The sequence below is a fragment of the Nothobranchius furzeri genome, chromosome 16 (assembly GCF_043380555.1).
Source record: "Nothobranchius furzeri strain GRZ-AD chromosome 16, NfurGRZ-RIMD1, whole genome shotgun sequence".
NCBI lineage: Eukaryota > Metazoa > Chordata > Actinopteri > Cyprinodontiformes > Nothobranchiidae > Nothobranchius > Nothobranchius furzeri.
Window position 1 is genome coordinate 27,960,313 of NC_091756.1, and position 24,430 is coordinate 27,984,742.

At 42.7% G+C, this 24,430-nt stretch overlaps 1 protein-coding gene across 4 annotated transcripts in view; it reads right to left on the bottom strand.

The window, feature by feature from the left end:
* ep300a (E1A binding protein p300 a) overlaps positions 1-24,430 on the bottom strand; it is a 37,644-nt gene that overhangs the window by 6,689 nt on the left and 6,525 nt on the right. The window contains exons 3-23 of one of the 4 annotated variants that reach the window (XM_015963653.3): positions 19,452-19,631; positions 18,979-19,309; positions 13,154-13,267; positions 11,593-11,823; positions 11,319-11,424; positions 11,107-11,232; positions 10,848-10,965; positions 10,605-10,746; positions 10,328-10,402; positions 6,948-7,033; positions 6,675-6,827; positions 5,906-6,361; positions 5,365-5,773; positions 5,128-5,246; positions 3,804-3,867; positions 3,552-3,727; positions 3,004-3,092; positions 1,893-1,973; positions 1,704-1,760; positions 1,513-1,590; positions 1,348-1,415 (exon numbers count right to left, since the gene is read on the bottom strand). In XM_015963653.3, coding sequence (XP_015819139.1) covers positions 1,348-1,415; positions 1,513-1,590; positions 1,704-1,760; positions 1,893-1,973; positions 3,004-3,092; positions 3,552-3,727; positions 3,804-3,867; positions 5,128-5,246; positions 5,365-5,773; positions 5,906-6,361; positions 6,675-6,827; positions 6,948-7,033; positions 10,328-10,402; positions 10,605-10,746; positions 10,848-10,965; positions 11,107-11,232; positions 11,319-11,424; positions 11,593-11,823; positions 13,154-13,267; positions 18,979-19,309; positions 19,452-19,631 — 3,259 coding nt within the window. Of the gene's footprint in view, positions 1-1,347; positions 1,416-1,512; positions 1,591-1,703; positions 1,761-1,892; positions 1,974-3,003; positions 3,093-3,551; positions 3,728-3,803; positions 3,868-5,127; positions 5,247-5,364; positions 5,774-5,905; positions 6,362-6,674; positions 6,828-6,947; positions 7,034-10,327; positions 10,403-10,604; positions 10,747-10,847; positions 10,966-11,049; positions 11,233-11,318; positions 11,425-11,592; positions 11,824-13,147; positions 13,268-18,978; positions 19,310-19,451; positions 19,632-24,430 lie in introns of all 4 variants that reach the window. The other 3 variants (XM_070545517.1, XM_015963652.3, XM_015963651.3) reach the window with 3 other exon arrangements.

The window sequence follows — 24,430 nt, forward strand, 5'->3', positions numbered from 1 at the left end:
AATCATGAATCAAATAGAAATTGCAATTTCTGCCAGAAAACTTGCAATTCGATCTTTACCTAAAATTGATCACGTGTTAATGCTCCCGATCCGATTCAGAGTCATTTGATTTTGAGAATCTGCCGATACCAAGTCATGATCAGATTATTTAGAAATGCATAAAGAAAAAAAAGACACTAGAGTTGTCCTTTAAGTTTTTTAATCATTAATGCGTTTCTTTCTTTCTGTATTTGTCTTTTGTTTTATTTGCTATAAAACATCACTTGTTTAGGAAGCACATTAATAAGAAACACGTTAATATTAAGAATAAAAGTAAAAGAAGCCTTGCCACTCATATTTTAAATCCTTTAATCCTTTATATTTCAGCGACAGGGATGGCTCGACACATGACGGTCAGCAGCAGAGTAACTGTTTTCTACTAAACACCTGTAGAGTTGCTGCGTCTGTAAAAGTTAGGAAGAGAAAGCAGATCATACCATGACTCAAGGAGACCGCAGACCCGACGTTTGCAACCACAGACGCTCATCCAGTGTGATAAAGTTTGCTTTCCGTAGAAATTTCTTGGTTTGTATCTTTTGGTGTCAGCTGGCTTAGCTGAATGGCTTCAGCGAACTGAGCAGGGTCAGTTTTTTTTAAGGTGGTGCATCAGTGTTGAACGTAGCACTACCCTTTCCACCTTGTTAAATGCCCAGTTTGCACACATTACACAGGTTTAGTACACTCCCTTTGCTGTTCATTTTAAAATACATCCAAATTACAGACATTACCTCTCTCTTGAAGTGTCACGTATGCTCTGTGTTAGCTAACTGCTACATGATATGGTGTGTGAATTCCTGGACTACCTTAAATTGGGGGACTTACAGCGTTGTCTGTGGAACAAAGATTAACTGATGCAGAGGAAGGTGTTGAATTTACAACTAAGCCTTTCCGTTTGAAAATCTTTTTCTCAGGATGGGTTGGGTAATGTTTGTTGTTTTACTTTGTTAAATCCGATTTTTCCCACCCGATTTCCTGAAAATCACGAGATCGGAGACAATTTCCGATCATGTGATCGGATCATCCCTAGTAAAAACAGAATCCACCACAAACAAACAATTAGAGCAAACCGACTGATCCGTTTTAACCCTTTGAGCTATTAGTATAATCCTGTAACAATAATTCCAATCCATACTTGCATTTAAACAGCTAAAACCAGCCCTTACATGCTGCGGTTATGAAAACAGCTATGATTCTTTTCCAAACCCTTGCAGAGGGCCCTGGAGCCACAGGTTGCACCAACATCTTGTACAAACGAGGTATTGACGTGTAAAAAAAGAGCTCTGTGATGATGAAACAATTGTCTCTTACGTTTGGCAGAATACTTGTTTTCTTTTCTTGTTTTGTTTGTCTTCTTTAAACAGCTGTCACACGCAAAACTATGATGCAGAAAAGACAAAAATACCAGTCAGTCAACCAAACAGAGAAGATCCTTTTAACAAGCAGACAGACCTCTGAGAGGGAGGAGGTACTCACCCAGATGGCCAGATGGTTTCATTGTGCAAAATACAGATCTGATGCATCCTGCGCCCACAGTCCTTACATTCTACAAACCTGAGATCACACACACACACACACACACACACACACACACACACACATTAGAGTTGCTGAGGTTTATTTCTCCACAGCTTTATCCCGACACATGCTGAGCTCTCTTGACTTACAGCTCAGGGTCCAGTGTGTCATTTTTCTTCTTCTCAAACTGATCTTTGTTTATTGACCTGAAATTAAAACAACCATGTACAAACATTAAATAACTATTGTGTCACGGCTTAGCAGCATTGGTATTAGCAGGGTTTGTCTGTGAAATAATAATAATAAAAACAAAAGATTACAACATAAGCAATACTCACGTCTGTGGCTGAGTGGGGTCATCGCCCAGGGAAATGTTCTCCCCCTGGATCTCGTTGAAACACTTCTCACAGTAGTGGTACCTGTGAGCAATAAGCCCAAATTTTGGTGAACTACACCATTCCCCACAGCACAGTCAGTCACAGACAGCGCACGGGAGGGCAGTCACCAAATGGTACAGGACATGGGGAAGGCGGGGGGGCCACAAGCGGAGCAAGCAGAAAGAAAAGAGAGCAGGACAGCAGGGGGGTCGTCATCGCAACAGCCAGTCATGATTTTGAGAGGTGGAAGGATGAGAGATGGGTTTGAAGGTTGAGGGGAGGGGTCAAGCCAAAAGCAAGCCAGTGTTGACATCCCAACAAAATGGAAGGGGGAGAATGTGGAACAGGACGAGACAAACATCCAGGACAGAACACAGCAGAGAGCCGAGGCAAAGCACAGATTAGCAATTTGGACATGAGAGGATGAGCAGCAGCAGCAGCCACCATCACAGCTAACAGGACAGGAGCTAAAGGTCCCTCAAGGTCCCAACACGTGAAGCACAGACAACTGCTCAGCTCTTCATTAAGACTTTTGCTTTGCTACAGCTTTTCTTTGGTAAAAGCATTCGGATGATTAACTGAGAGGCAAAAGCAATAACTTGTGTTATCTCAAGGGAACGAGGGTTAGAGAGTCGATTAGACCGTGAGGTCTGGGCCCTAAAGCCCAGCTGTAACTTTGTTACCTAGACAACAACAACAAGACTTTAGGGTCTCTGCTGTTGTGTTTATCTGAACTACGGGATCAGAAACAGACTCCAGGTGCAGAAGCTTCCAGATTAACGTGACGTGCTGTGGTTGGATCACCTCAGATCTACCTGACTGACTGAACTGAAGCAGGTAAAACTAGTTAACAGGTTGTGAGTGGAGCTTCTATGAAGGACTGACGGTTAAAATGCCAGTGCTTTGGAAACCACATAGAAACATGAAGTGTTTAGGAGAATCATAACAACATGTTAACAACGGATTAATTCCCCAAACATGTTCTGTACACCCAGTCAAGAGGGTTTAAAAGGATCACTTCCATTTAAGTAAAATAGTTTCATAGCGTTCCTGATTTTCTCCATCTACATACCTGTTCTGGTAGCTGAAGTAAACGGCATCTCTGGGAATAGTGCAAAGCTGCTTTCCATAGCAGCACAGAGTCTGAGGAGAGAACTCCAGCTGATGGGCAGAGAGGGAGGAAACAGGTCAGTTTTCAACCATTCTGAAACCTTTCTGTGCAAAACAAATGCCCCAGCTAGGACAAGTTTCTATATGTTCCTGGTGATTTTTAGTGAATCGTTTCATGTGATATCATGACTGGTTTTGTTTGTTTGGCTAATTTGTGTATTTTGTTCCAACTAGCTCACAGCTTTTCCAGCGATGCATGCTACTCTTCAGTTTTCATTTACGGTTCATACATGTACCTGACTCTTAACCCCTACGGCGTAGCTGCAGTACAGAAGTCATGATGTAACAGCAAGTCAGAGAAAAAATCTAAAGACTCATCATCAAATCACTAAATAAGAGTGTGTCCTGCTCTGAGAGGACACCGTGGAGCATCTTCTCTTCAATCCCAAGACAGAGATGACTAGAACGCCTTCAGACCTGTTGGACCTGTCAAATAGCCCTTTGCCTCACCTTCCTCCCACAGCAGTATCCGAGGCTCTGCATCACGGGGTCGATCTCCTGCTCGAACACCTCAGCCAGCTTGGAGCAGAACTTATAGACTCGAGATGTTTTGCGATTGTAGAGCCAGGCATTGTTGAACATCAGCCAGATGTCATCAACGTATTGCCACGGATCCTGGTACTGACCTGCGAGCAGAACACACATTTCAGAAAATATTTGAAAAGAAACAAAACTTTGGCAATCCATGATCTGTTTACTTACCTGTATCTAGCTTTCGTTTGATAGTTGACAGGTCCATCGGGTTCTTCACAATGTCAAAGTAGTCCTGTCAACATTATGTTGAGTTAATTTTCAGTTCAGTTTCAGTTTATTTATTCATAAAACACCTTCCACAACCTTATCAGACGCCCAAGGTGCTGAACACAATAATTAAAATCACATGATTAGAACAAATATGGTGTCATGGAACATCAAAATAAACTAAAATTAAAACAAGCATAAAACATTAAAAGGAAATTGATTTAAAGAAAAACATAAAATGATTATAAAAATATGTTAAACAAGATAAAACCAAGAACAAATCCTGGCAATGATGATCCCCATCACAGAAACTCCATCAGATAAAAGTCTTCAAGCGCGACCCCCCTGATCTGTATTTGGAGCGGGGGACCACCAATAGTCCATGCACTGTCGAGCAAAGAGACTGGGACGGGACAGGCCTATATAGCAGTTCTGACAGATAAGGGGGAGCAGTGCCTTGAAGAGCCCTGTTCACCAGTAGAAGGGTCTTGAATTTTGCTCGTTACATCACCGGGAGCCAGTGTAGGGTCACCAGCACTGGAGTGATGTGCTCCCAGCGTCTAGTGCCTGTAAGAAACTTAGCAACGGAGTTCTAAAAAAACTAGTGCCATGCAACCGCACCCCAGGTCCATTTTTATCCCCAGCTTGCTGACTACTTTCTTTTCATGGGGTGCTAAAGGACCAAGGTCCACAACAGAGTCAGATCCATCTCATCTGCCAGGGTTGAGAATTATGACTTCAGTTAGAGAGTCATTCAGGTGTAAAGAATTACAGGATCTGATGTCCATTAAACAGTCCAGCAGTGGAGAGACAGATCCACCAACTCCCCGTCAGAAGGGAAGATAGATCTGGCAATCATCAGTGTAAAGATAGAATCTCTCACAATGCCAATGAAGGAGATGCCCCGAGGGGAGTATACAGCAAACAAAAGGGGACCAAGGACTAAGCCCTGTGGCATGCCCAAGGGGAGTCTCCCCCAGGATGATGAGGCTTCACTCATCCTAACACAAAAGCTCCTATCCTGAAGGTAGGAGTGGAGCCTTTGTAGGGCTGGCCCAGTGATCCCCACTCAGTGCTGCAATCGGTCCAGAAGGATGTCATAATCGATCGTGTCAAAAGTTGCCATTAAATCCAGCAGGACAACAGGATCACCCATGTCACTAGCTAAATAAATATTTTTTTAGGCTGGACAAGCTCAAACAACCAAAGGATTGTAGACTTCTCATAGCTCTTATGAGGTGGAGGAGAGCTAAACCAAAACTGAGTGTGAGGCGGGTGTACGTACAGGTATGCAGAGGAGCTGTGGGTCAACGGGCATCCTGAATGGTAGAGACTCTGGGTCCTGTTTGTAGAGGGACTCTAACGTAGGCATGAGGGCCTGACGCAGCTCCTCAGGCTTGAAGACTGGTGGAGAAGACCGGATGAAACATTAATGCTCAGTCAAGAAAAGTTTTCACCTCCAAACTTTTGGGAGTTTTGTGACTATTAGGACCAGTAACGACAGAAGTAAAATCAGTCTTACTTTTCTTCTTAACAGGAGCCTGTGGAGCAGCTGCCTCTGATGGTTCCTGTTCTTCCTTCCCCTCTTTCTTCACCTCTGGCTTCCTGTCCTCTGTCTTTATTTCTGATGTTAGTGTAGCTGCCGATGTCTCCATGGGAACACCTTTCCCTCCTTCTCCATAACCCTCTTCCTTCTTTACTTCTGGTTTCACTGGCTTCTCCTCTGTTTTGTGATTGCTGAGCTTCCCTCCCTTGGAGCAGCTGCCGGGGTCACTCTCTTCCTCCTCATCCTGGTGCTTGACTTCCATCTTGGAGTCAAGGTTGGCAGCTGAGGTGTCAGATTGTGGCTGCTGAGACGAAGTGTCCAGACTGCTGACTGAGGCTGGGGTTGGGGCCTGACTGTCTGCTGGGAACGAGCCCTTCTGGGACAACTGCAAAGAGAATTACAGACCAACTCAGGTGCGGGGAAATGGCAAATGTAACGTGAGGAATAAAAGGAAACAACAAAAGATAAGAGGAAAAAGTTGTACTGAAATGTAGCTGGAGGATATGACAACACGAACCGGAGTGCGAGGCATCTGTCCACCATGTGGTGTTGAGCTGGAGGCCAATCCAGGGTGAGACGGAGTGGTGGAGCCGGCGGGTCCCATGTGTTGCTGCTGGAGGGGCTTGTTGGAGCCGGGGCCCTGGCTGAGCTGGTTCTGCTGAAGTGACAACGGTGCAGACAACTGTGGCGCATTAGGAGTATGTGGCTGCGGCGTCTGGGACCCGGCTAGTCTGGGGGGCGTTTGGTGGGGGGTGGGGGACCGGCTGTGAGCAGGGGAGGGTGAGCTTCCACGCATGGCTCCCAGGTGGGGGATGGAGTTGGGTTGCTGGTTTTGGTTTGGAGTCACTGAAGGACCAGGGGTTCCCACAGATGAGTTGGGACCCATGTGCCCCCCTGCTGAGACCCCACCAGCTGAGCCTGGCTGTGCCAGGGGACTAGCTACTGGGAGAGGAGGAGGAGTTCCCATCTGTGTCTGAGGATGGAAGAACAAGGTTAATAAATACAACGAATTAAAGTCCTAGTCAATAATTTATCTCATTTAAACGTTATCACAACTCCAGCAGCAAAGTGAATGTGACGAGAGAAAAACAGTTTTCTGTGTGCCCTTTGTACTACAGACCACTTATGGACACATCCCCTTTATTCTCAACACAGTCAGGAACCATCTCAAGTAAAATAATAATAATCAAACATTTTTAACATGTTTAGATTGTTTTTTCTTCACAAAAAGGACAGAAGTGACAGATCTACAACCCGGAAACTAAATAGGTGTCTGGTCGTCATACCCGAGCCATGCCGCCTTGTGCTCCAGGTGGGGCCATCCCAGGCTGTGCTGCTCCAACTCCAGGTCCGGAACCAGGAAACTGTCCATGTGGCAGATACTGGTTCTGCAGCGGGTTGACATTGGGCTGCCCCACTCTGGGTCCAACCATTCCCATCTAGACACAAATAAACAATATTTACTGGAGCTTTTTAACTCCAAGCCGGTGTTTAAACTACTAATAACCCTAAAATACTTTTATAAAATTTAAAAACATTCCAGTGTGCCAAGTACTGACCTGGTTGCCAGGTGCTCCCATGGGCAGAGGCGGTGTGGACCTCTGAGCCATAGATTGCATCCCCATCTGATTGAACTGGTTCATACCTAAGAAGATAGCCAGAGCATCATGAGGATTGAGGAGCGCACCATTCTTGCTAAATTGGGAATCGGTGTTTCATCATTGATGACTGAGATCACAGTTCTCTTTAAATTACACCCACATTAATAACAAGTTGTCTGGACTGCACATTCAAGAAAGAAATTACTAATAAAAACCAACACTTATTTACTTTAGACCTCTTACATGTTATCACTTCAAATGCACAGACTGATAATAAACTAAACACCGAGTGTGTGTTCTTCCTGCCCAGTAGCAACACCTCTGATCACGATTAAGATTTCAGGCGTGTTTAATGTCCATCCTGAACCTCACAGTGTTTAGCATCGTTCTCAGCATTTCTTCACCTGACGGTGTGATCGTCTTCTTTCCTGTCATTTATGTATTTAGCGGACGCTTTTGTCCAAAGCCACTTACAGTGTGATCTGTTAATTCAGGTGCTGGTGCAGGAGATAGGTGTAGGAGACTATTTTCATGTTCAGCCTGCATGAAAACCCGAGTGATTGATTATCAGAAATAATCACTAAAAATGTTTTTTCAGTGAACCACACCTTTAATTATACTTGCCTAATAGGCTTTTTTGAGTTTCTGTAAAAAGACAAAAAGGTTCAACTGTCGACAGCTGGTCAGGGTAAGCACTGAAGGATGGAGACACCTTCATGAATTAAAATGCTAAATTCCTACTAGTGTAGCTGTCATTATGAATATTACTTATTACTTAAATATAATTTCTATTTATTCGTATCCTTTGAATTTTCATCAGTAAGAATATTATTTGGACAATGATGAATTATACAGTTGCTAAGTAGAACAGGAATCACAGAGTGGTGTAGTTGATTAAATATTAAAATGGCTTGCAGTACAGGCTTGTTGTATTCAGATTTGGGGGAAACGTAGAACAACACAATATGAACCGTTGTTCACTGGATTGTTCTAATATTACTGTTAAATCAGTTCAGTCACTAACGCGAGTCAAACCGGTTAGTCCTTGCAACCCTACTGCAGCTGCAGTCACCTCTTTGTGAATTTCCCCCGGATTATTGAATGGATTTTGAAAATAAATAAACATTTGAAAAATATCCGTCTGTGTGTAATAAATTAATCTAACAACTTTTACTTCTTGAATGGAATTACTGAAATAAATCATCTTTGTCACGTGCTGCTCATGTGTAGGTGAATTTAATCATACAGTTTGGTTGGACCCACACAAAATAGATTAATTTCTGAAGAATCTACAGAGGATTATGCTGTACCTGAGACATTATTATTGTCTAAGCAATATTTAACATAGAAGAACAAACTGCCTCATTTTGACGCCAACTTTTCTGATTTTAACAGTTGAGGTAAAGTATTGGGATACACCAGGTTTGGGACATCATTTATAAAACTTTGCAAAGAATACTTACTCTACTTTAGACTAGCACTACTTTAAGCACGGCTCCACTCTGTTTCTGCTTTAAAAATCACAGCTGTCCAACAAATGTGCTCAGGTGTTTGTCGACTACATCCTGCCTCTACACACCCACTCTCTAATAATAAATGGACAATGTAAGCTGCATGATGAATTTTGTGCATATAAATAAACATGCTTATTGACAGGATGTCACAGGTAACCATGACAACCAAGATGGAAATCCAGGCTCTGGGGCGTGATGTAGGCACAAAAAAAATTGTTTTATTCCCTTCGAGTGGCTCTGCGCTGCTACAGCGGTGAGCTGTGGAGCCGCAGAGCAATCAGTGAATATCAATAATTAAATAAATGAAAGCATTTTAAAAAGTGGTCAGATGAGATGGCAATAATCATTGATACTATCAATAAAAGCAGCACTATGGTGTGCAGGGAGGGATCGCTGTCTTTTCCAGATGTAACAGGAACATTTAATGAAAACATTTCAGGCGAGACTAGGTTGTTTTGGCTTACGTTTAGCACCCCCTAGTGTCCTTTTGTGGAATCGAAAGCAAAACCTATCTCCTCGCTGTGCGTTCGTCTTTTTAACACCTTAATCTAACAACAAACATCTCCCCAGCCTTCCTCAGTGTCTACAGGAGTGGTTCATCACTAAATCAAACAAATCACTTGTGCTCCTGATCTAAAACATACTGGAACCAGGCTGCAGCGACAGGTATGTAAGCTCAAATTTTTTCTAAGTCCAGCAGACCGGACTGGCACTCTGAAGTTGCAAATGTGAAATTCTGGCCACAGAGGGCGGTGGGGGTCTGAGTGACATTTCATTAACCCTATTAAGGGTAATTTTAGCACATACTGGCTCAAGAAAATGCAAATAAATAATTATTGATTGTTATTTGTTAATAAAAAATATTGGGTTGCACAGTACGCAGGGTTTCCCCCAGCGCTGTATAAGCCTGGCGGCCAGCCAGGCTAAGCGTCATGCCCCGCCCCCCTCCCCGACCCTACCGTGTCCGCTGACACGAACGGCGCAACGAAACTAGAGCCCTCCATCAGCTGATACTGGTGAGAAACAGCAGGGGAACGTGTGCAACCATCAACTCATCAAGCGAATGCCAAGAGTGTGCAAAGCAGTAATCAGAGCAAAGGGTGGCAGTTTTGAAGGAAATAGAACATAAAACATGTTTTCAGTTATTTTACCTTTTTGGGCTAAGTACATAACTCCACATCTCCCAATGTAAATGGTCATGAAAATAAAGACAACACATTGAATGAGACAGGTGTGTCCAAACTTTTGGCCTTTAATGTATGTGGCAGAGGATATTTCTGAATTTCAGGAAAGAACCGCCCTCACCACTTTTTTAAAAAATGCACATGAGAGAGAACGCCCAGTTATCCTCGTGCACGCTCTGTTTACGCTGCCGGTCTTGCGGGGGGGGGGGGGGGGGGGGGGGGGGTTCCACCAAATGTAGGAGTGGGTGGGGGGCCCCACCGTGACAGTGCCAGAATGCCAGTCCACCCCCGTGTCCGACCAGTAAACAGATTCTGATCAGTAATAATTAGCAAGATACTTGCTTTGAGGTTGAAATAAACTAGAATGAAAATTGTTTCAGATTTAAAATCTGCTATTGTTAGAGTAAATTAGTTTTGTTGTAGCGATGGTGAGTTCACAGACTTGAAGACAATCATTCCAGCTTGGCAAATGCTGTGTTTATTCCTTCATTATTTATTTATTCATTCATCAAAACAACTACAGAATTTGTAATCGGCCTGATTAAGCTGATCATGCTGTTTATGGGCAGGTTCTGATCAGCAGCTGAGTTTTTGGAGCATTTCTAGAACAATAGTCTTAAGTTCAGAACAGATTCTGTACCTGGGCCTGGCATCCTGGGAACCATCGGATTGGGTCCAGGAGGACGCACCATTGACGGGTCAGGGAGTGGGCCGTCTAAACCGGACAGACAGACAGAAAAACACTCATCAGTGAACACAACAAGAAAGGTGCATCAAGCATGACTGAAACATTCAAGACCTGGGATCCCTTCGCATAATCAAATAAAAGTAAGAAGGGAGAATGTCCTACGTGTCATAAACTGTCAGATTAAACAATTGCTTGAATCTGAAGACCAGATACGCCACAAAACACTCACTTGCAGGAAGTCCAGCCGGGGGCTGACCCATGCCAGCGGGACCAAGACCCAGACCTTGTTTCTGCATCCGGTTTCTTCTTTTCTCCTCGAGTTCCTTCTGAATCTTATAGATCTTCTCTGCTAGCAAGTGGTAATACTCAGCCTGAAGACAAAGACAGGGAGGGACAGTGGAGAGAAACAAATATCATCACTGATGTGTAGTGATTCAGAGGAGTTACAGAAGGCTCTCAGCGAGCAGCTTACTCTGCTGTTGGCCGACTCATACATGTCTCCTTCAACCTTTCGAGCGTAGGCCACCAGGTTCTCCATTCGACGGTCCTTGAGGGCGGCTGGATCTGGAGTCGGAAAGATGGCCTGGACGCTGTGGGCGAACGAGCAAACAGAAACAAAGCAAATAGATAAGAGAAATGATGTAGGAGAACGCAACTTTCTACTGCTGTCTCACTTTGAAAAATGACTAGAATAGCTGGTCTTTCCATGTTCTTCGCTTTGTAAAACGTACAGCTTGTGCACTAAGTGGTTTCGCAGGTCCTGTGTGATGTCCTCGTGCCAGCTCTTCTTTATGCCTGTGGCAGAGGGAGGAGCTGCTGTGGGCATGGAGCCGACGCCTCCAGCATCATTCATCAGACTGTAGGAGACAGACAGGGAGACATTTACAGACACAGGCGTTTTACAGAAAACACATAAATGATCCATGTGGTGTTTCTTTTTAACCTTTGGTTGTTCACATTGAGATGCATCATGGTGTCCTGTAGTAAACTGCTTTGTTGGCTCTGAGAGGGGGCACTCACACCTCCGTTGACTCCCATAGGATTCACAACTAAAAAAGACAACAAAAAAAAAAAACACATGAACATGGTGCTACACGGCCTTCTAAAGGATTTCATCGGATTAAATACACAGAGAACGCCAACATTCTGTTATAGTAAAGATCAGTTTGAGCTCTTAGACTCTGAATGTTTCAGTATCTAGAGGAAAGATGACATACCCATTGGATTTAGAGGCCTCATGCCAGCCTGCCCCTGGTTGGACATGTTGGGCTGGGCAGTCTGTGTCTGGATCTGGTTTCCCTGGTAGGTGAGCCCCAAGGCAGCATAGGCTCTCTCAATAGAGCTAGGGTCAATCTGGCTGGGTGGGTGGATGTTGGGAGCACTCGGCTGACTACCGGGAACCGCGCTCAGAGAGCTCCCGAGTCCTGCACCACCCCCTCCTAGCAGAGCTGTGGTTTCAAGAAAACAAACACAGATGGTAATTCATCCAATATGTTTCAGTGGATCAAGAATGTATCTTTTTTTTACTGCGCAAATGATAATTTTACACACTATAAATTAGGGCTGAAAGAAATACTCGAAAGGTTTCATTCAATAAATTCCTCAAACATGGTCATCTAGATGTCATGGGGGAAACAGAGAAAGATTAAATAAAACATTGTAAAAGGCAGAAACACTTCAAAGACTGGAATCAAGCATGAATCCACAACCACGTCAGCTAATGCTAATGCTAGCAGGTAGCACATTCACAATTAAGTTGGTGCCAGAAAAAACAAGTTGATCTTGTTCTCATTAAACGAAGAAGGAATAAACTGTACCAGCAGAATGTCTGCAGCGATATGGGCAGCAGCTATGCTGCAGTTCCTGTGGCAGGCCGTTGTAGTATGTAATTTACAAATGCATCCATCTTTGAATCAAATTTTTAATTAGATTATTTGCCAATCTGTACATAATTATAACAAAAATGCCAACAATACATTGATACCAGCAGAAAGTCAATGATTTTGCATTTGCAGTAGTGAAGTACATTCATTTCCAACTGTGGTTTTATTTAACCCTCCCACTGTCTTTATGGGTGACCCCACGAGGAAAGTTGACCATTGAGCAGGATTGATGGTTTATCCCTTGAGGTCCATGTAGCAGGGGTGAGGTGGTGCTCACTCCTCATCCCTGCTACATGGACCCTGCTCAATGGCCAACTTTCCTCGTGGGGTCACCCATTAGGACAGTGGGAGGGTTAAATATGTTATTTTGACTGGGATGAGTGATTTTAATAGAACATTAAACAATACTAAAATACAGGTGAATTTTGTTCCATAAAATATTAATTACATATAAATATCAATAGAGGTTGGATTGGGGGGGTTAAACCACCAAATATTTCCCGAGCACAGCCACTGCTGCAGCTCACCACTGCCCATGGGGAAGGGTCAAATGCGGAGATGTAATGTCACCAGTGTGTGATGGTGACTAATGGGACTTGTACCAGATGGAAACTAGACACCAGTGTACATATTATTGAGCCATTTATAATCAGAGTCCGACATTTCAGCCTCATAACGTAGTTGTTTCAAATCTTTAGCAGCAGACCAGTCTTGTTGGGACTTCTTTGTCAGAAGTGTGGCTCCGTGTTCATTTGAGCTGACAGACAGACACTATAGATAATGCGAAGGTCACTAAAATGCAGTGGCTGTTCCGGTTTATAAACACTAACACCTGCTCAGATCTAAGTAGTTAAGGAGTTTAGGTTTATGGTTTTGGTCGGATACAGACACTCACACTGCGGGTTCCTCTTGTCCCCTGCGTTCTTCAGCGGGAGACAGACAGGACAGTCGTGTCGCGTGCAGTTCTTCCAGTGGGAGATGATCTGTCTTGAGGATGCACAGTGAGCCACTGTGGACAGAAGAGAACAAAGATGGCAAAAGTCAGAAAAATTTGAAATGAATAAATTAGAGAATCCAATTTGTACTGCTATAGCACAGTTGGAAAACAAGTTTGCTTAAAACATTTTTTCATGCCTCTTGTTCAATGTTCTAACTTTAAATATAGCTGTAAAAATATAGTGGAGATGAAAAATAAGAAATAATTAATAGTGGTTCCATCGGTCGCATTTGTCTAAAAACCTCCGCCGATAACACGGTTCGGCTCACAAGCAACGATTAGACAGTGTGGTTAAACCGCCACACTTCCCTGGGTCCTACATTCATTACGCACTCCAGAACATCGCTGGTGTGAGAGGTTCTCCGCTCAATAACAAGGAAGCAGAAACATTCGGCTGCTGCCACTTCAACTTCCAGCAGACAGAGATCCAGAGAAGATAGCCAAGGGAAGGGGTGAGTGTTCCCTGATTTTGTTTACCCATTCCCTAGTACATCTTTAAAGCTGGTACGCAGTTTAAATTTTTGAAAGGGAAAAAGTTTAAATTTCACTATCTGACCCTTCTCTTTGGTATACATTAGATAATCTTTCATAGTTTTAATTTTTCTAAGGACCTCCCATGGCCTCTACAGCAAAATTAATCATTTATGTGAGCCTAGAGAGGTGACCAATAGAATTTAATGTTCAATTTAATTCGTTATAATATTAAACACACAAAGGCGCGCTCGAATCTGGACAACGTATTATGCGATTCATAAACCACCTGAAAGTTCATTTCAAGATGTATGGCACAAATGACTTTGGGCTACAACTGCTAGCCTAAAAACACCTTCGTAAATAGAAACAGCAAACCTCTTCATGGCTGAAGAATGTATTTAACATTATTATATACTCTCAGATCTGAGTACCTTACCTTTCTACACATAATTAGTGCATTTTAGGGAATTTTTCAAAATTTTGACATACAGAAACCATGCCCAATTTGACCAATCACTACCATATTCTCTCTGTCACAGGGCTGTATCTTGAGGACATTCACCAAGTTTCATGCAAATCCATTCTGCCATTTTGACAGAATAAATTCTTTTTTATAGCGCCTCAGTGTTGGATCCAGGCTGAAAATCAAAACTTGAATTGACCCCAGATACTACTGCTATGAAGAGCTTTGACAAATCTCCAAACTTTTTACTAAAACAACGTTAAAAATTTTTTGAATGTGCATATTTCCCAAAAATCATTTTAAAAATAAAAAAAACTGAAATTTTTTTTAATGGGTTAGAATTCTGGGATGAGTTAACAAAAATAGGTTTTCATTATATGCAATTTTTACTAATTTACATAATAATTAAACCTTTAATACTCATCTACATTTGGGTGACTCAAAGAACATGGAAGTTAACAAACATGGGGAGAAAATAGCTAAAACTTTTTTGAGCACACCACCACCTAATTTCATGAATAAAGGGGTGAAAATATTTTAGGTCTATAAGCTACGCCTACTTTTTAATGAACACCTGAGCAACATTTTGTGTAATCCATCAAGCCATTATGTGGATATGAACTTTTTGAACCTTTAGCGCCCCCTGTAGGTGAATCTGAACCAGGGTCTTAGCCAGAAACTGGGAAAGGAACATCAGACTCCTAATATTCAAACCAAGTCTGTATAACCAATGTTGTCCCATCTTAAGTCTTCATCCAAGCGCTCCAGCAGCAGTCGCTGTGGAGAAACGGGGAACCATGCTGCAACCCCTGTAATGAAGCTGCATATTTCCAGTAGTACTTACATACTTACGTTTTTGGAAAGATTTGTGCAATATGCAGATTTTATTTTACTTCCACAAATTGCAAATTCTATATTAGATATCAGGGTTTCCCCAAAAAATTAGTTAAGCCTGTGGCTGATTCGGCCGTTGGGGAGCGGGGGGCGCATGCTCCGTCCCGCAGCGCTCCTCTGTGAGTGCGGGGGTGGGGGATTGTACACGTTCCCCTGCTGTTTCTCACCAGTATCAGCTGATGGAGGGCTCTAGTTTCGTTGCGCCGTTCGTGTCAGCGGACATGGTAGGGTATGGGAGGGGGCGGGGCATGACACTTAGCCTGGCGGGTGGCCAAGTTTATAAAGTGCTGGGGGAAACCTTGGATATTAAAGAAAACGGGGTCAGCTTGGTATCAAATTTAAAGGGTATCCCTTGTTACTTATGCAGTCATTTTTAAAATAAGGCTGTCCAAAATTATGGCGGGACGTCTTGCTTGCTAACACTATGATCTCAACAAAAGTTGGTACAAATGGCTTACATCTCATTCTTTGAGAATCCAGAGTCTCATCATTTAATCTTGGTTAAATGGTAAATGGTCTGTATTTGTATAGCACCTTTTTAGGGTTCTACAACTAGGGCTGGGGGTAAACGATTATTTTTAAAATGATTATTCTGACGATTATTTTATCGAATAGTCGACTATTCTAATGACTATTTAGAAAATTAATCTAATGATTATTTTTTATTGCACAATTAACAAAAACCAGAAAATCTCAAATAAATTTCTCAAAAAATTGATTAATTGTTACTGTAAGAGAATAAACACTACAGGCCTTCCATTTTGTATAACACTGCTTTTATTGTGTTGGTTGATTATGTTCTGGTGACGTGTAGAACTTGGGAGTGCAGGCTGCTGCCTGAGAGGTGGTAGAAGATGGAGTGTCTCCATGCTGCTTTGTTTTGGTCACTTATGTGCGTGAGGCGAGTGGTCTTACGGGTTAAACCAAACTCAAGGTGATATTTTACACTAAACCGAAAACCCACAAAACTCTAAATGTAATAAAAGGGAGATCTACACCACAAAAAAGATGAACTCTAAACCAAAACGTAACAGCTTATCCCAACGCAGGAAGCTGTTAGCGAAGATGCTAACAGTAGCTTTACCAACGTTAAGTTCAAGTTACCAAGTTTAAATAAACCAAAAACACCCAGCAGCAAACAGACCAGCACGGAGGAGAGACTGCTACCATCAAAACAGCTCTCCTAATGTCTGAAAGAAGCTCCTTAATGAAGGGAGAAGCGCTCCCGGTGATGTCCTACATCTGCGGTAGAGACGAAGCAGCGCATCTGACCCCGGAAGTTGTTGTCCGTTGCCGGGAGACGAAGGCGGGCAAAACAGGAAAATAATCTAGTAGTGGACGGACGTTGTTCCGGGTCTTCGGTATTTGGCGGAGATGTTAGTGAAGGCGGAGAAGAGGGCGAACTAGAGGAAAAACAGGCAGATTCCTCCTCTATTTACAAACTCCTGGGGATGCAACAAGTGGGCGTGGTGCATCGACTTCCGGATCTGACGTCGACAAATTTTTAGAATCGAGCCGTCAACGTCGTCGAGGCTTCGCTACAGCCCTATCTACAACCCTCCAAGATGCTTCACAACGCAGTCATTCACACACTGGTGATGACAAGCTATAATGTAGACACAGCTGCCCTGGGGTGAACCGACAGAGGCGAGGCCTGCCAAACACTGACACCACCAGTCCCTACAACCACCACCAGCAGGCAAGGCAGGTTAATGGTCTTGCCAAGGACACAACAGCAGCATTCTCTGGTCAGAACCGGGATCAAACCTCCAACCTTCCGATTACTGGACAACCCACTCTACCTACTGAGCTACTGTTGTTTAAAAAAGGTGACTCAATCAGTTGTGTCTTGTACTAGCTAGCACAAACATGTTGGCATTGCATCATTTGCACAATTTTCAATATTTTTGCAATTTCATTCATCACAATTACTTATAGTTGTCCATAGTTATATGTACCAAGTCTCAAGTTGATTTGGTGAAAAATGTTGGAATGGTGACTAAAACTAGGTTTAGCATTTTTTGCGATAAAGCAAAAAAATTTAGGTGGTTAAGGGGTGTGGCCAATACAAAAGTAATGCAAACTCATCTAAGGATCAGGGACATATACACAGATAATAAATGTGCACCTTATGGTTTAGAAGTCATTAACAAAAAAGCACCACCTAGGTGTTTCTGGGTATGAACTTTTTTCTGAATAGTGGTCGGGATTTTCCATCAGACTGCCATCTTTGATTATTTCTGGAATTTTCTGACTATTGTGCCATGTACAATTAGGGGGGGGAACAATAATAAATCCATATAAAAACAATGGTGTTTGCTGCACTTCGGGCTTGGAACCCTAGAAACAGTAAGAGATGAGAAAAATCAAATAAAACTAGAGACTAGGATAAGAGCAAATTAAAAGAAATTAAAAACAGTAACATCAAGCCTGTGTCATGAACCATATTGCTGAAAGGCTACCAAATAAAAGAGTCTTCAAGACAAACACTTGAAGAGATGGTGTCTGATCAATGCTTAATGGCAAGTCATTCCACAGAGTTGGGGCCAAATCAGAGAATGACAATCCCCCCTCGATCTATATATGGAGCGGGGGACTACTAGCATCTCCTGCTCAGCTTAACAAAAGGGGACGTGTCTGTGCAATTGTGCAGAAAGATACGGGGGAGCTCTGCCCTGCAGAGCCCTGTACTCAAGGAGCAGGATCTTTTTTGCTGCTACTTACTGCACCGGGAGCCAGTGGACAGCAGCCAACACCAGAGTGATGTGATCCCAGCTTATACCACCTGTCAATAACCTAGAAGCAGAGTTTTGCACGAGTTGGTGCTATGTAACCACGCCCTGACTTAGACCAGCATACAAAGCATTACAGAAGTCCAGTCGGGCCTGGGCAAACGCAAGCAACACAGAATCCAGACGAGCTCTTGACAACAAAGGCTCGATCCTGGACAACCGTTGTAAGTAAAAAATAAAAATAAAAAACAGGAGTGCACAAACATGATGACCTGTGTATCAAACTCGATGGCTGAAAGAATTTTTATCCCCAACTTGCTGACTATCTTCAATTCGTACGGGGCCAAACAGGCATGGTCAGAACAATCTATTCTACCGGGGCTGAGTATTATGACTTTAGTTTTGCTCTCATTCAAGCGCAAACAGTTAATCTGGTCAAGGAGAAGCTTGTTACCACAAAAGTCCTTCAGCAACAGTTTGGCAACATTTTGGATTTGGTCATTGCTGGTGAAGAGCTACACACTGCCCCGCCCACTTCAACATTTCGTCCATATACTCGCTCTCTTTCTCTTCTAGTTAGACCAGATGGGGTGGAGTCACGTGACTTCACAAAGCCACATGACTAACATCTGGTCCACAGCAGCTTAAAGGAACATGAACATCAGCAACCTACACACATCGTTTCACTTTTTTTCTAATTCCTAATAAGTTGGCATGGGCAAGAAGAGGACTTCGGTGACAAAAATTTTGATTTGGTAAATTTCCGGTATATTGTCCACTTCTGATACAGCTTCTTTAAGTTTGTGGAGGGGGGGGGTTTACATCCCAGATTAATTACATCACATTCATGTGTTAAAATATATTAATTTTTATGTTTTACATTTAGTTTAATATCTTGTTCTGAGACTTGGTCGGAGTTTTCTACATAGTAAAAATCACCAGGCCCCTAAAGAATTAGGCTCCTACGGTTTAATATAAATATCATCATAAAAATCCAACCCAACAGCTAACAAACATGTCATCTTTACAAACAAAACATGATCTTGTTTACAGCTTTTGCCCGGTCTGCTTCGCTGGGGTTAGATCTACTTTCATCACACCAGTCTGACAAAACAGTGACACATCCTAGCACCAGGAGCCTGCAGTACCCCTCCACTCACCTTGACAGGATTTGCCAGCCTGGCAGTGAGTCATATGGTTGAGAACATTCTTCATGGTGCGACAGTGGGGCAGGTTGCACTGCCGGACTTCTCCGTTGGCCTGCTCCCGCCGCTGGCACTTGTGTGCATGAAGCAGGAGCACCAGTTGCTGCTGGATTAGCTTCCGCTTCTCCGGGTCGGCTGTGGGCGGGGCTCCAGCTGCAGCAGATGCTGCAGAGGCTTGAGCACCGTAGCCTACCAAGCCTGCCTGGGCGCTGGACACCATCCCTTGTGCTCCTCCTACAGGTGCACCAGTAGGACCACCAACGCCTGTCTGTGACTGCTGGGTACCCTGGAGGAAAGGTGGTTGGGAATTTAAAAATAAAAAGTTGCAACTGGATGTGAGACATCAAAAGTAAATAAAAATATATTTAGAAAGGATAAGACAGAAAGAGAGCAGCAAGCACGTTCACTGTCAAAATGTTAACTGTTACCATGGCACCCATTCCTTGCATGGGCTGGTTCTTCTTGTCCACGTTGAACTGAGTCAGGCTATTGACCATCGGACCTTTGTTCTGGTGTTGAGGGCCCAGCCCTGCTGCTCCTAGACTAGGATTTCCTTGACCACCATATGAACCTCCAAAAGGGCCCCCCTGGTTCCCCATCATACCCAGCTAAAAAGATAAAAATCAGAAAAATAAGTTTCAGAGAACAACAGAGAGAAAGCATTTGTAACATGGATGTTGAGTTTAACAATGAAGGAGACCCAAAATGACCGTTTTCTTACACTGAATTCCTTTCAGACACCTGAGCACATGTAAGGTACTGAATAACCTGCCATCAAACAAACTTCCGGCATCTTAGCAAAAATCTAATTCAAGCTTTTTTAAAATGGGTGTTACATATTTTTCAGCACCTTACAGGTGAGATATTTTTACATATGTGACTATAAAGACATACTCAAAATAATACCCAGTGATAGAACTCGAAAGTTCTTACTTGGCGTTTTGAAGAAAATGCAAACCTTATTTATTCTTATAGATGTTTTTTCAGACACATAAGTGTTTGATTCAATCAGAAAAACCGTGTTATTTTTATAAGTAAATGGCCTGTATTTGTATAACACCTTCTTAGGGTTCTACAACCCCCCAAGACGATTCACAACACAATCGGTCATCTGTCCATTCGCATACACATACATACGCTGGTGATGATGATCTACAATGTAGCCACAGCTGCCCAGGGGTGCAGCGATGGAGGTGACACTGCCAAACACTAGCACCAATGGTCCTTCCAACCACCACCAGCAGGCAAGGTGGGTTAAGTGTCTTGCTTAAAAACACAACAGCAGCATTCTCTAGCAGAAGCTGGGATCAAACCTAGCCTGGTCTGCCAGACTCCTCCTCTGTTTAATTCTGCACAGAGAAAGAGTCTGGGAACTCTCCCATTCAAATAACCCCACCCCGTGAGCATTCTAACTGAGCCAATCAGTGCCGAGTAGCGTACATCACACACCACAACGCCGAGTTTGTCGAACATGGCGACTGAAGTGGAGTCCGCTGCGGCTCTTTCCTCTTTTCTAAATGAATTGAACATGTCTTTAAAACAACAAGTAGATGCGCTAAAAGCCTTTCTGCTAAAGAAAGATGTTTGCGCTGTCGCCAGACGCTATTTTTGACCACAGCTAAAAAACTACAGCGTCGCGGACGTTAAACACAACGATGCTCAGTTTCTCATAAACAATGAAGACAGCGGCAGAGATCGCTGCGGCTCTTTCCTCTGTTCTAAATGACTTGAATGTCTTTAAAACCACAACAAGTAGAAGCGCTAAAAGTATTTCTTCTTTAAAAAAAAAAAAAAAAAGACAACATTGGAGAAAAGTTATTTCTACCCTCAGATTTCTTCCTTGCATTTTTGGAGTAGAACAAGAACATGTTTTTATAAAGCACCTCTCTAGATAAAAATCACGAGTTGCTTCACAAGCACATGAAAAAAATATATAAATATAGCAATGGGAGAAAATATTAATAGCTTTAACTGTTTTTATTGTATGGTTAGATAGTAAATAATTATGTGAATGATTTGTTGTAATAGATTTGAATCTAGATAATCTTTCCACTTAATATACAGGATGGCTTGGCAGGCTAGTGTTTGAAGAAAATCGTGAATTGAACTGAATTCGCAATTTCTGCTAGAAAAATCACAATTCAATCTTTTCCTAAAATCATTCACCCGCGGTGCAATATTTGGTGTATGGATGCACATTTGTATGTCTGTGTCTGTAGTCTAATGCCCTTGTGTATTTAACGGTAATATTTTTCCCATTTTCTAAAGCCAAATATATACTTCATCTGCGTGGGTGCTGAGACACGCAACGCCATTATGCGTCAGCGCAAGGGATCTACGACGGGCTTGCAGAGGCTGACGGGGACATGCCCAACTTTTTAACTACCCACTGAAAGTGACAGAGACCGCAAACTTGTGATTGGTCAGGACGCCGCTTCCTTTAAATTCCTCAACAGCACCACCAATGCCCCCTCAAAAAATTTGATAGCTTGCGGCAGATGCGGAACAAGTTGAAAAACGCCTTGCGGAAAAGTCAGAAAATATGAACTTTTTTACGGAAGGAGTACAAATATATGCATCAAATTTTTTATTCGTGGATGGAATGACGAGAAACGTGGATTTAGAGGTGGCGATAGCATGAATAGGTGGAGGAGAATGAGGGACAAATTAAACTATGTTACAAAATCTCTGAAATACATAAAAACAATGTAAACACAATAAAATACACTATCTCGGACCGGATGAGGCAGGATTCAATTCAAATTCAATTCAATTGATTGCTGTAGTAGCTCAGAATAATAATAATAATCAAGTCATCAAAGAGTTGTTGTATATTACAATGGCTGTTGGCAGGAAGGATCTCCAGTAGCGGTCAGTGTTGCAGCGAAACTGAAGAAGCCTCTGACTGAAGACACTCTTCCGTTGTCGGACAGTCTTGTGAAGAGAATGCTCAGGGTTGTCCATCATTTTCTTGATTCTCTGGAGAATCCTTCTTTGCATTATCTCCTTCAGTGGTTGTCCCCAGAACAGAACCAGCCTTTTTTAGGTCCCTGCTTCTGATGCTACTACCCCAACAGACGATGGCTGAAGAGATTACACTCTCAACAACAGACTTACAACAGGATACTCCATAAAAAGGGCTACGCCCTCTAGGATTGAGTATGTGTGCTACCTTAACGAGTGAATTTCCCCACTGTGGGATCAGTAAAGTTATTCTATTCACAAACCTGCCATATCCAGATCTATAGATGTCTGCTGCCCCCTGGTGGAAGATCTATAGGCAGCAAGGGCCTAATTTATTTCTTCATTACTGCAACAATTTTAAATAAATACATAATAAAATAGAACATATTATACGGCTGTTAAATTAACAATGGAAAATAAATGGTTCTGTTTGTAAAACAAATTTTATTATATTGTTATTCCTTAGGGCTGCAACAACGAATCGATAAATTCGATGAAAATCGATTACTAAAAGTGTTGGCAACGAATTGCGTCATCGATTCGTTGTGTTGCGCAACTCTTCCAAAAGCCCCCTCCCCTCCCGCCCGCCGTTGCGCGCAGACCGGTGGAGAGCCGGCAGGTGTTTGTAAGAGGAACATGGCAGAAGCAGCGAGACCCCAAAAAAGTAAAAACTTCTAAAGTTTGGGAGCATTTTCAGTTAAATCAGGCGAAGACATGCAACGTTTGTAGGTCAGACTTAGCATGGCACGGGGATACTACAGTGATGATGAAGCGTCTTAAACGCAAGCATGTCAGAATCATCAGCGAGGAAGGAGAGAGCCCTGTGTCCGGGTAAGTTAAAAACTTTTCAAAAGTGATTCACCCAAGCCCCGGATTATTACACAGGCTAGACATGCCCTAAACTCGTTAAAAAAAGTCTATAAAATTGTAAGCGCGACGCCATTAGATAGACCGGGGGGGGGGGGGGGGGGGCTCGGGGTACTCGCGCCACTGCGAACCGGTTCCGCCGTCACATTCCCGCAGAAACTGTTTGATCACACCGGGGCTAGACTACTAACATGTGGCTTTACAACCACAATGTCCTCAGAAGCGAAAACGCTTTTAAAAGGGAGGGAGGAGTCCTAACTGTTGCTGCAGGCGTGTTGTGTGTGAGTGCAGTTATGTACTGGTTAATATATTTTGGGGTTCAGTTGCTTTCATGTGGCCTAATGTGAGTCTATTTGGGATCATTGGAATGATGAGCAGCATTTCTTGATGTGACTTTATGGCAGTTGCCCAGGGCACCATCGCAAGGAGGATGGCATTCATTTACTTTTGTTTTATTTGGTATTTTCCAGTCATTTTTGGAAATAGTGATTAATTTTGATTAATTCACAGCCTATGTTTGATTACATTTAAAAATTAGTTGTTTGACATCCCCAATTATAATAAATGTCTACAGATGAGATCAAACAAAACAGATGAGAATTGCCCTTAAAGAGCAAGTCACCCCCAAATAAACTTTTTTTTGCTGATAAACTAAATAAACGAGTGTCTAATCGTGCTGCAGACACGTGTCGTCAATAATTTGGCACTTCAGTGCATCTTAGTTAAAATTTAAATATTCTGCCTAAAACTGGCAGTGTTGTGCCGTTGTCAGGTAAAAACTCTGCACTGTATTTTAATTTAAATCTGCCACCGCTATTGGCTAAGAAGTATGCTATGATGTAAACTGGTACATTATGATGTCACAATGCTGTCGTGAGCCTGAGTGTGTGTGTATTTGTTAGCGGCTCCGCCCTCTCGGTCTGCCAGGCAACAGCATGTGTTGCATTTTTCAAACATGAAGCGGGAGTGGAGTTAAGACTCTGGTAGGGGTTGACTTGCTCTTTAAGCTGTTTAACTTGGACCAAGCATTTTAGGTCACAGATAGGTGTAGCTTAGGGTCTCTGTCTATACACCTTATAAGACAATTTAGGTGATGGCATGTTGTTTTTCTGTTATTGAACTGTTTTCTAATAATGTTGCGTTTAATAAAGTGAAGGAAGGAGAAAAATAACGTTTCCCTAGCAGTTTTTAAAAATGTCCCTATGTAATCTGATTAATCGTGTCGAGACCCCATCCGATTAATCGATTATCCAAATAATCGTTTGTTGCAGCCCTATTATTACTTCATACTCGATGTTCATAATACAGGTTTTAAAGCTGTGGTACTCACTCCTGGTCCTGGAGGGCCAGTATTTTAACTGCTTCAACACACCTGATTTCAATCAGCAGGTGATTAACAAGCTTCTGAAGAGCTTTATGAGTTACTGCAGGTGATTCAACCACTGAATTTGGTGTATTGGAGTAGAGAAACAAGGAAAACATGCTGTATACCAAATCTCCAGAAACAGGAGTGAGTACCACTGTTTAATGTGGGTCTCTAAAATATTTCTGGGACTTTTCAACTTTTTATTATTTG